The sequence below is a fragment of the Syngnathus acus genome, chromosome 13 (genome assembly GCF_901709675.1).
Source record: "Syngnathus acus chromosome 13, fSynAcu1.2, whole genome shotgun sequence".
NCBI classification, from domain to species: Eukaryota; Metazoa; Chordata; class Actinopteri; order Syngnathiformes; family Syngnathidae; genus Syngnathus; species Syngnathus acus.
Window position 1 is genome coordinate 16099653 of NC_051098.1, and position 12224 is coordinate 16111876.

The 12224-nt window shown below is 41.1% G+C and overlaps 1 protein-coding gene across 2 annotated transcripts; it reads left to right on the plus strand.

Moving 5' to 3' along the window:
- Nucleotides 1-6385: 6385 nt before the first annotated feature.
- On the plus strand, nucleotides 6386-11044 carry slc1a5 (solute carrier family 1 member 5). Of its 2 annotated transcripts, none has more exons than XM_037267513.1 (9): nucleotides 6386-7039; nucleotides 8755-8797; nucleotides 8884-8943; nucleotides 9017-9183; nucleotides 9289-9522; nucleotides 9877-10071; nucleotides 10152-10286; nucleotides 10502-10800; nucleotides 10849-11044. In XM_037267513.1, exons 1-8 carry the CDS (start codon nucleotides 6525-6527, stop codon nucleotides 10719-10721), a joined length of 1569 nt encoding a protein of 522 aa, XP_037123408.1. In that variant the 5' UTR covers nucleotides 6386-6524; the 3' UTR covers nucleotides 10722-10800; nucleotides 10849-11044. The 2 variants fall into 2 exon arrangements, with proteins under 2 accessions (XP_037123408.1, XP_037123407.1); XM_037267512.1 differs by having other exon boundaries at nucleotides 10502-10772; nucleotides 10820-11044.
- Nucleotides 11045-12224: the final 1180 nt, after the last annotated feature.

Below are 12224 nucleotides of genomic sequence, written 5' to 3' on the forward strand. Positions count from 1 at the left end.
ACCTGTAGAAGAAGAGATCTCCACTTAAAATTGACGGAGAACAGCTGAGGAGCAGTCGTCCATTTATTTCGTTTTACATTCGTTTTGTTTTGTTGTCTCCGTTTTTACATTTCGTTTTACAATGGAGGATTACAAACGATTTTCAACGATGGATTTTCGGTTGAAGCAGGAGGTCATCAGTAAAGGAAGAGCAACTCCGGAGTTAAAAGGTTGGTGATTCGGACAACCGGACTTCGGAGCAAACGGAGTGGTAGGCACGATCAAAAACAAGTTTTTGATTCCATGTTCTTTATTGAGTGTTTTGATGTGTGAAGACTGCTGATATGAGATTTTAAAAACAATAGTTCAAATTAAATAATGAATAAGCCACACTAGAGCAGCGTTCCCTAACCTTTTTGTGACACGGTTAGGTGCCGGACAAATTTTACCGGGGGTGGGGGGGTGACGTCAGTGCCTCCCCAGTCATGAACCTCACCGCACGCGTCACTGGTGTTACTGAGAATCATACAAAAAATATTTCCAAGAGCAGTGTAAAGTTCCGCATGACTAAGTAGTTCCTAAATAAACGCATCAACCAAATGTCTAGGGGAACACAGTAAGGTATCTCAAATTTGCAACAGGTGCTTCAGACGCCACGAGGCAATTTGACAAAAACTTTTTTTTAAAAAGAAATCTTTGTTTGTATTCATGTGCAAAGACAGGAAATTCTTGGAAATTGCTTCAGAGCGTTTCACAATGTACATATTTCCTCAACTTTTTTAACTCCTCACTAGGTTGAAGAAAAAAAATCCCTCTAACGCCAATAATTCTGTGATAGCTACATACGCTCAGAATATCAGCTCATTTACAAAATGACTTTTACAGTTAAGTACATCATCATAGATTTGTGGCTATTTCTCTTTTATCTGTTCTATTCAGTGCTTTGAATTGGTCTAAATGAGAGCAAAGTAACGGGCTAATAAAACCAAAATGTATCACGTCTGCTTCTCGGTTCGCCGCCTCCATTAAGGATGCTCGGCTAGGCAAGCTTTACAGATCAACGTATGTCGAAACATTCCAGGGGAGCTGCTCACGACGATAGTTCTCACGGGACTTGTGTCTGAACATCTATCCCACGAGCACATCCAACAGGTTGAGATAATCTGACCGCTCTACTCTGTCTGCCATTGTTTCTCACAGGAATCTCTTTTTAAAAATACAACTAAATCAGAGCTAATGTTGGAATTAAGTGGCAGTCTACCGAGTCAAAGCCTCGCCTGGAGCGGAAGAAGAGGACGAAGAGGAGGATTAGGGCAGATAGGATTTGGTTCAGATGAAGAGGATCATGCAGAAGTAGTAGCACGCTAGTAGTGGAGTTATTTTCCATTTGTTGTTCTGCTCAGTGGCCAGCACCGTCACGGCAGCTCGTCACATTACATCACATTACATCGGTCAAGTGTGTCAGCAGGACAGCAACATGGCGGCACTGCAATCCATCTCCGCTATTGCAACAAATGGTTGGCATGCATTATTTCGAAAGGGGATTAGGCGCCCATGAATCCACAGTGGGAGGGAATGAAGCAGGGGGAGAGGGTGGAATCCAAAGCCCATTTCAATATTGTGAGACGAGTCTACTACTAAATAGCTTTTAGAACCGATTTTATGCAATAGTAATCCCTTAATAGTGCTTCCCAACCAGGAAGGCTGGTTAGCAATATCGCCAAAGTCAAATGATGAGGACGGAAATTGTCAGATGAAATGAAGCATGTCTGGGAAAATGAAGAGATTTGACTTTAACATTATGGATTCATTGTGGTCAGAAAAAAAAAGGTTGCTTGTATGGTGGATCAAAAATAAAATCGAATTAAAATGCTCTTTGCTGAGTTAAGGTCGTGTGAAAGGCACCATGTGATGTGAGGCACACTGGAGGTGATCAAAAGCGTCTCGCTTATGATGCCCCGTGACAATGCATGCTGTAGCACGTGGTTATCATACACCATCATGAATACTGCAGCATGTGATCTCTTTAAGAGTGGGTCATTTTTAATTCTCTCATGGCAATTTCATTTTCAGTGCAGCCTATTTGTTAGTTCGGATTTGTGCATGGAATTTAGAATGCCTAAGTCAATTTTGAGCACATTGGTGTGTGTGTGTGCAAGACTGCTCCTATGTCATCGCCTTGGAAAGTACGAGTTTTTCCCGTTCCCCTCTATAGGCCCCTGTGTTAAAGCATGTAGCAAGAACTTGCGTGTTCCACATCCCAAATCATTAAAACATTCTTTGGATAACCTGCCTCTACCACATGAAAGAAAGTTGCAGTGCTGTTTTCTGTCTTGTTTACTTTTTTCTTTCATGAAGAAAACTCTAGAAATGTATCATTGGATTAAAATGAAAGGAAACTTTTGTGCTAGGAAAACGCAACATCCGCGTTGTTTGGGGTAATGTTGTAAAAATGTAACACACTTTACTTGTATATTAGATGAGATATATTTGCACGAATAAAGAGTTGAAAGTACAGATGCTATGGAGGGAGTCAAAGTAAAATGTCATCAGAAAGATATTTGAACATTTTGCCTAAGAACAGCTTACTTTGTTACCTCAGTGCTTATTTTGTTCTCCATGTTCTCTCCCACACACAGAGGAGCAGTCAGTGAGTGCGAGCGAATCAGAGCGTAAAAGGGAGCCAGTCAAGGCAGCTTGTATGACTGCGGAGCAAGAAGCCTGAACTGGAAAATGGGGCGTGGCAAGAAGGGTGTGTGTTTTCTCAGCAAATCAGCACTCTGCGTTTTTCTACTGGCTCCATGTGGCCTGCAGGAAAGAGACTCTTCTGTATTTGCGTGTCCTTTCTGCCCTCCGCTGTCCCACTAAACTTCTTGTCGGTGTTGCCAAAACTGTCTTGCTACGTTTTGGGAAACGGACGTTTGTTAGAATCACTCGACAGGATCGTTCAGATGAATAAAATGGTCAAACGCTAGGATGTACGGCTAATATTAAAAATTAATAACTCCAGAACCACACAATGACTTGCATATGGCAGTTATGTCAACAAAATAAATGTAAAATGAATTCCCCCAAATTGATTCTAAATCTCACAGGCACTGCAAGAGCTATTCCATTCTATTTTATTTATCTTTTGGATTTCAACAAAATTGTGGTCCAACGAAAGCAAAGTTGAACGTTTTGGCCATCATGACAATTTTGGCGTATTTGGTGCAACCACCCAAACACATTCAAAGACTAGCATGGAAACATGTAAGGAACATCCTTGCATGCGCAAGAGGAAGGACGTTACGACACATAGGAGCACATGGGAATGAATCACAGGGATAACTACAAGATATATGCTAATATTAGCTTGTGTTTAAAGGGCAAATCAGCCAGTGTGCTGTCCTTTATTGATTGACCTCCGCCATAATCATTATTCTAGCCACATCACTCAGCGGTTTCTGTGACTGCAAAGTAACAGAGCGATACCAAGAGTGGATTTTAATGGTACACAATACCTAATATAGGCTCAGACGGACGGTTGCTAGGCTCCGGTGTCACGTGACAGGGTGTGTTTTGACCAGCCCTGACTCGACAGACAGTAGTGACCTCTAACTGTATTGCTATGCAAACACTGTGTGTGTGCACATATGCCATTGTCACCAGATGAATTGAATGTAAGGTCATAGGCCTGATTTGACATTCAATAGAGAAGAAAAATATCTTAAATGGCATTGTGTTTGTTTTCCACCAGAATTAACAAGAAACAGAGTTCAACTTGGCAGGCACATTGACAATATGTTACTAATAAGCAGAGAACACTCACCAAGGGTCCTTGAGCAAAACAAACTAAGAGGAGAGCTGTGAAAAAAAAACAGATGGCAAACACATGGTGTACTTTAAATTCCGTGTTTGCTTATCGACACTAAACATTAGGGCTCGACCGGTATGAATTTTTCCAGGTTGATGCTGATTCCGATATTTGGTAGAATAAATTTTCGCTTAATCTGATAACTAATTAAAAATGGATATAATGATTGAAATACAGTCACTTTTTTTGGTTCCCCAACATGTTCTACTTTAAAGAAAAAAAATAAAATATATATATATATATATATATATATATATATATATATATATATATATATATATATATATATATATATATATATTTTTTTTTTTCTCATAGCGGAAGCATATAAATTCTGATCAGGAAAGTAAAACATTCCTAGATAGCACATTTTCTTCCAGAATACTAAATCTTCAGATTGCACAAATTCAACCGTAGAAGAACAGGTTTTTTTTTTATTTTTTTTTTTTATTTTTGCATGTACAAACAGAGAGCAGACATGGCTTGCCAAAACTTAAAAAGGCATCCTCTCAAGACGTTTCTGGCTTGTAATTCCGGTTTTGTCAGTTATTTTCATGTTCGTTGTGTGACCAGTGTGGCTTCTTGAATTATGAATTGGCCATATTTTACAAACAAAAGAATCTTACACTGATCCATATACGCTGATATTACTTTTTTTTTTTTTTTTATATCAAACGATGGCCATTGGCTAACTATAAAAAAAAAACTTCTACCAACTATGATGTTTTCATCATGACTAAGCACATTCTTTCCCCGGTAATAAGCGGTCTTCAAAGCATGAATTTTTTTTTTTTCCCTCCCAACTTCAATGTGGACAGCATAGATAACAGGCAGTCATGAAGGGCCTGCATTGACTGCGCTGCTTATCAAGACCAAATAACAGGAATTGAGTTACATGAAAATTAGGATAGATCCGTTTTCTTCCTGTCTCCACCTTAGAGCGCTCCCTTGTTCGTCTCTGCTCATGACACCTGAGACAGCAGAATTTTTTGTCCTCCCATGTTTTTTTTCTCGGCATGTCCTACTTTTGCTGGTTTCACGACCAACCTGTCAGCTTTTGTAAACACAGTCCCGCGCCAGCCGTTTAATAATATGAATAACAAATGACACGGTCACTTTAACATTAATAATGTTTGTTGTTTTCATTTTGAAGCGTCACAGTGATCATTCACATTATTCGAGTGAACAAAGAACCAGTTTGAAACGAGATAAGTGCAGAGAGACGGAGCAGCCTAGCATTTTTTTTTCTATTAACAAACACCCACGTTGACACCTGCTAAAACAGAACCAAAACACCGGCCGGGCTCATCGTGTAAATGTGCTAGTCAAATTTGTTGCGGTTGTCTATGATGATGTCTTGACTTTTTAATTCTTGTTCAGTAGTCCTTTGAATCCAAGTGACACAATCTGTGGTTTCAAAAATCCGAGCTGTTATTTCTTTTTTGCTTTGACTCGTGAGTATAATGACTTCGCAACAAGCAGCAGTTTGCTAGCGAGTCGAGAAATCATAAAAATAAAAAGGCTTCAAGCTGTTTCTTCACACCACTAGTTACGTTTTTTTGTCAAAATAATCTGCCTACTCATTTTGTCATGATGACAAAAGGTAAAAGTCTATTTGAGGACAGTGTTTAATCACCCTGGAAGTGACACAACTGGCCTTTACTAAACAGAATTGGTGCATCTTGTGACTTTTGTCACGCTGCAGCTAGAAAAACACACTTCTCAGTAATGGCCCCCATTATTGCTTATACTACAGACGTTCTATTATCTGAGTCCACATTCCATTACCCTTTGATTTTAGCACGATAGTCATAGAATTCTTTGTTTAAGCCAGTGCTTTTCAAACAGTGGGCTAAGCCCCCCTGGGAGGGAGCAGTGCGATGCGTCATGTGACCTCAGGTAAAATTTTAATTAGAATACAATGTTATGCTTTGGTGTACTTATTACAATTTTATAAACAACAGTTTGTAGTGCTTTTACACCTATAAAACAACTTCTACAAGTTGTCACTGAAGAGGGTTTGGTGGGTGTGAAATATTTCAAGAACAAATAAACTGCGAAGAGCCCTTTTGCATACAATTGTAAGCGGGGATGATGACAAACACCCACGGGGTGCAGGGATATTCATTAATCATTAGGTAAACATACACAATCTTTAAAGAACAAAAAGTAGTTAATTTTTTTAAAATGTGGTAAACTGACATGTTTCCCCTATTTTATTTTAAAAGAATAGAATGGTACATGAAAGAATCACTGTCCAAATACAGTTCAGTTGTATTTAACTTGTATGATGCAATATCTGTCAGGAATTTCATCAAAATCCCACAAAGACTAATGTATTTCTTTCTGTACATGCTCTACTTTTTTGAGTCCCCGTTGATTTAAGTTTTTAAAAAAAAAAACAATTATTCCCTCCCATGCATTTCAATGGGCGGCGATTATACGGATTTTCTCTGTCCGCGGGCCGGCCCGTCCTGCTTTAAAACGAAGACGCGCCGCAACGTTTGACGTCACACTTTCCGGCTACGTACTCGCAGTCTTTCCAGTGTGTCTCTACTTGAAACAAGAAGGGCGCGACAGAAGCGTGCCGTGCTTTGCCGGTCGGTCGCTCGCTCGCTCGTATCTACCTCACAAATCGCAGTTTTAAAGTTCTAAGTTTTTCCCGGGGCAACTTTAACACGGTGTAACTATGGACGACAAGTTGGAAGCCGTCAAAACGCACAAGGGCGGCGAGGACCCGCTGCCCAACGGCCCGTCCCGCGGCGCCTCTGAGCCTCTCTCCCAGCGTGTGAAGCGGATAGTCATGGCCAACCTCCTGGTGATTCTGACCGTGGCGGGCGTAATCATCGGCGTCTTCATCGGGCTCGGCGTGCGTAACGCGGAGCTCTCCCGTACCCAAATCATCTACATCGGCTTCCCCGGCGAGCTGCTGATCCGGCTGCTCAAGATGATCATCATCCCTTTGGTAGTATGCAGTCTGGTTTCCGGGGCGGCCAGCATCGACCCCAAAGCACTGGGCAAGCTGGGCGGCTGGGCGATGCTCTTCTTCCTGGTAACCACGTTGATCGCGTCGGCCATCGGGGTGGTGATGGCCTTCATCATTCAGCCGGGCTCCGTGACTTTGACCAAACCTAAAGTGGCCGGCATGGATGACAACTTGCCCGAAGCCAAAGAAGTCATCGACTCTTTTTTAGATTTGATCAGGTGAGTGAACCCCCACCCCCACCACCACCACCACCACGACCGAGTTGGGGGTTCTTCGGGGCTCGTCCACGTGAAGCACGTGGCACCGTTTTAGAATATACATCGAACGCTACTGCTGCAATGAACATATGTCGTTGCGTCAGCTCACGTTGCTCCGGGCTAAATGAACCTCCTGGGGTCCCCTGGCCTATCACACTCAGCACTTCTCACACACATTTTCCACTGTTCTTTTAATGAATTGACAAAACTCATAATTCGTTTAGAAGCACATGATGAAATATTACAGGGACAGCCCCGTTTAGTAAAAGCGGGAAGTTGCTCATTTATACGAAGGATGTGACATCATTCAGGTCGTCAGTCTTTCCCATTGGAAGTAATCTAATGTCATTTATCATAAAACATTCATTAACAGTATTTACAACACAAGCAATGGTTGAACGAACATTTCTAAATGTCACACAGGTATAAAAAGTAGAACTATTGCTGGCAGTGTGAAACAAAGCTTGATCATCTTAAAGTGGAAGTCAAGTCCTACATTTTATTTATAACCCAATAACATATGTAGTAATATTGTGTTTGCGAAATATGACTTAAGTGGCAAAAGTCAATTTTTTTCAAATCCATTTTAGGGGCAGCCATTTTAATACTTGATTGGAAATGACATCACTGTGTAACTGTGATGTCATTTTCAGTCGACAGCAAGTGGCAAAATGGCGAAAAACCTTCTGCCTTTTGATTCATATTCCAAAAATGCAATATTAAATTGCAAAGAAAATGTTTCCGTTAAACTGCCCTTTAATATCCTCAGATGACTGATGTTAATCTCTTGCATAACACTTGATACTTGCTGAGAATAACAATAGTTTAGTTATTTGTGATGCAAATGAAGACATTGTTACACTTCATGCAATCAAGCAGCGCATATATCACTGAGCCATTATGATAATAGAACAGCATGTCAAACCCGTGTCTCTTATTATAGCGAGCCCTCTCAGTTGGTGTCCTGCTGTCTCTTGACAAAAGACCTCATGTGGCAGCATGGTAACAATGTGTAAAAGGTGCCTGGGGGTCAACTAACACATTTTTATTTCGCAGCGGCGACACATCCTTGTTGACCATTCCATCTACTTTAGTTTGGTTTTCCTGCTCTAAAATTGATCAACCCGTCAAAACACTAGCCGTTATTCTACCTAGCAACGGGTACTTAATTAACTGGAGATGTTGACATGCTTTTGTATTCTCCCCGGAGGCAATATGTGCAGTCTGGTTGCTCACAAGCCACTAAATCTCCTGGGACACCTGCACATGTTCGATTTACTGCGGTCAAAACATTCCGAATCTATCATGAACATTTCTGTACTGTCCACATGTCTTCAATGTGAATATGCTCCTTCACGGGGTCCGCGTCGCTCGAAGTGTAAAGACGATTCAATACGTGTGTTGCCATATGATTTAAAGAGGGTAGGTTTTATTGGAGTGATTCAATGCGCTCATGTTTTTAATCAAAGCTGATTTTTCTGATTCAGTTCTTTACTATTAAGTTGTATAACGGGGAAATGCTTGACTTGTGACGCGGCTCTGCCAAGCCAAATTGAATCACTTGTGCTGTCCTTTTGAATAAATTACAAACAGGAATTCATCTGATTTTCATTTAGATCGCGTGATGCTCAGGAATGCCATGTTGTTGATGCTTTTTTTGTTTTGTTTTGCAACAGGAACATCTTTCCCTCCAACTTGGTGTCTGCTGCCTTCCAGTCGGTAAGTACCGCATCCCGCATTCGTATAAGAATTTAACAAGGGAAATGTTTCTCAAGCTGACAAAGCAAACTGTCTCTCTTTTGCAGTATGCGACAAGCTACAAGTTGGTTAGAGCAAATGGAACCCATAACATAATGGTGGAGAAGGTGATTGTGCCCAATAAATTGCTTTGAGGTTGGTTCTTTGACTGTGTCCTGACCGTCATCTATATATGTGTAGGTGCCCTTTGGAACTGACCAGGATGGGATGAATATTTTGGGTCTGGTGGTTTTTGCCATCGTGTTCGGTGTGGCTTTGAGGAAGTTGGGGGAGGAAGGCGAAATCTTGATTAAGTTCTTCAACTCCTTCAATGAAGCGACCATGGTGCTGGTCTCCTGGATCATGTGGTAAGCTTTTAGGGTTGGTATGAAGCTTAGCATGGCTCTATTAGCTTGGATAAAAGCTGTGCTATTAAAATAATGATCATTGTCAATTTCCTCCCATCTCCTCAGGTATGCACCTTTTGGTATCATGTTCCTTGTTGCTGGCAAGATTGTTGAGATGGAAGATGTCGGCACACTCTTTGCCAGCCTGGGAAAGTACATTGCGTGCTGCGTTGTTGGGCACGCTATACACGGCTTGTTCGTGCTGCCTGCCATCTACTTTGCCATCACAAGGAAGAACCCGTACACCTTCTTGTGGGGAATTTTTACAGCTCTGGCCACAGCCTTTGGAACAGCCTCCAGGTAATGAACTCATTCAAACAATGATGTGTCCTGTGTAATGGATAACATATTAGAGAAGTACCCGGTAGTGTCGTTCTTCAAATTCAATAGATTAATACAGTCGTCTGCCTTTGACCTCAAGTCAAATCCAATATGTAAAATATTGCTGAATCAAAATAAGCGAATGAACAGATGGGGTGCTAGGATAGAACCTTGTGGAACGCCACTCCTGATAGGAAATGGGTTGAAAACTGAACCAGTGAACCAGACCAGGGATTTTTTTGTTGACATCAGCAATTACTTCATGTTAATCTCACATACGATCAAGATAATCTGTAAACCCTAACAACAACCTGGGTCTAATTTCCTCGCTAGCTCTGCCACGCTCCCACTGATGATGAAATGCGTGGAAGAAAATAACGGCATTTCCAAACAAATCAGCCGCTTCATCCTCCCCATCGGCGCCACTGTCAACATGGACGGAGCCGCTTGCTTTCAGTGCGTGGCTGCTGTTTTCATTGCTCAGCTCAACAACTATTCCCTCAACTTCATCCAAGTCATTACCATCCTGTAGGTATCTCACCACATTTGCAGTTTGTTTGAATTGTCCTTGCATTACTGATGTCTTTGTTCTTCTGCTGTCCGACTAGCGTGACCGCCACAGCGTCTAGTGTCGGTGCAGCAGGAATACCCGCTGGCGGGGTGTTGACTCTCGCTATCATCCTGGAGGCAGTCAGTTTGCCCACCAATGATATCTCCCTGATCCTGGCTGTTGATTGGCTCGTGTGAGTACACAACACTGATAGCACCAGCGTCACTACTTGTACTTCTTTTGCGCATTTTCCACTCATCGACATCTAGCGGACTCCAAAAATGCTATTTTAGACAATATAAATGATGATTTTATTATTTAGTTTATTTTTCATGGATGGATTTATTATTTTAGGCATTTTAAAAATCTGTTAGGCTTACACAAAACAACTTTGTGTTTTTTTTTTAGTGACCGCACATGCACAGTACTGAACGTGGAGGGCGATGCGTTTGGAGCAGGACTCCTGCAGTTTTTCGTAGACCGCACGGCCAAACGAGAGGAAGAAGCGCAGGCAAGCGAGGCCAACCCCATCACGCCTGTCCCTGAGCACTCGCCGCTCATTGAGATGAAAGGTATGGAACACAGGGACAACAAAAATACACACCGGGATAATGACTCTGTCATGTAACTGAGGCGTGGACGTCGTGAAACACTACCGTGGAAACTCCAAGACATTACGGACCTCGCGCTCTCTCTCAAAAAGGTTTGTGAAACGAAGATGTACTTGCTTCAGTACAACATTTTAAAAATGTAAGCTGGTGACATTTGGACAATCCATCTCCCCCAAGTATGCTCCATGGGGTTATGTGAATGTAAAAGATCAATGATTTTCTATGAGCTATGTCCCAAAAAGTAATTTATTACAGGTACTTTTGCTACAATTTACACCTGCTCGTCTTTACTGTCACGTCACTGGCCCTGTGCAAATATTTAATTGACGCTAAAAAAAAAGTTAATAATAAATGACTATTGGGAAACTGATTTTTTCTTTTGCCAAATCTTTTTACCATCTTTAGCCCTCTCTGTTGGTTTTGAAAACTATTCCAAATGTTTTATTTACAATGTTGGTACTATATGGGTTACTTGGTCAATAATACAGACTTTCTATGTTCCTCATATTGGGAATATCAGTCCCTTTGGAGGGTTTGTTTTGCATTTCTTAGCCTGTTTCACTAAACCCCCCCACACACATGCACACATACACTAAAGGACATTCATCCATCCATTACATAATTTTATCTTTACTCTGGTACAAGGTTGGGATGAATGAACACTTTGGTTGCTGGCTACATACTATGCAATTCTGTCAAGTTGTGTTTTATATTTTGATATGTCTGCACAAGGGGAAGGGAGGGGGGGGGGCAATTAAGTCATGTCAGTTTGAAGCGATAAATTTATAGCAGGTACTTTTGTTACAATTTACACCTGCTCTGTATGCTTCCTGTGGTTAAGTGAATGTAGAAGACCAATGATTTTCTATAAGCTATATCCCAAAAAGTAATTTATTACAGGTACTTTTGCTACAATTTACACCTGCTCGTCTTTACTGTCACGTCACTGGCCCTGTGCAAATATTTAATTGACGCTAAAAAAAAAGTTAATGATAAATGACTATTGGGAAACTGATTTTTTCTTTTGCCAAATCTTTTTACCATCTTTAGCCCTCTCTGTTGGTTTTGAAAACTATTCCAAATGTTTTGGTACTATATGGGTTACTTGGTCAATAATACAGACTTTCTATGTTCCTCATATTGGGAATATCAGTCCCTTTGGAGGGTTTGTTTTGCATTTCTTAGCCTGTTTCACTACCCCCCCCCCCCCCCCCACACACACACACACGCACACATACACTAAAGGACATTCATCCATCCATTACATAATTTTATCTTTACTCTGGTACAAAATTGGGATGAATGAACACTTTGGTTGCTGGCTACATACTATGCAATTCTGTCAAGTTGTGTTTTATATTTTCATATGTCTGCACAAGGGGAAGGGAGAGGGGGGGCAATTAAGTCATGTCAGTTTGAAGCGATAAATTTATAGCAGGTACTTTTGTTACAATTTACACCTGCTCTGTATGCTCCCTGTGGTTAAGTGAATGTAGAAGACCAATGATTTTCTATAAGCT

Bases quoted from the DNA above. Each gene is read 5' to 3' on its own strand.
- slc1a5 (XM_037267513.1), top strand. From the start codon at position 6,525: ATGGACGACAAGTTGGAAGCCGTCAAAACGCACAAGGGCGGCGAGGAC. The intron at 8,798-8,883 runs GTAAGTACCGCA...TCTCTTTTGCAG, and splicing joins TGTCTGCTGCCTTCCAGTCG to TATGCGACAAGCTACAAGTT. The intron at 8,944-9,016 runs GTGATTGTGCCC...ATATATGTGTAG, and splicing joins ATAACATAATGGTGGAGAAG to GTGCCCTTTGGAACTGACCA.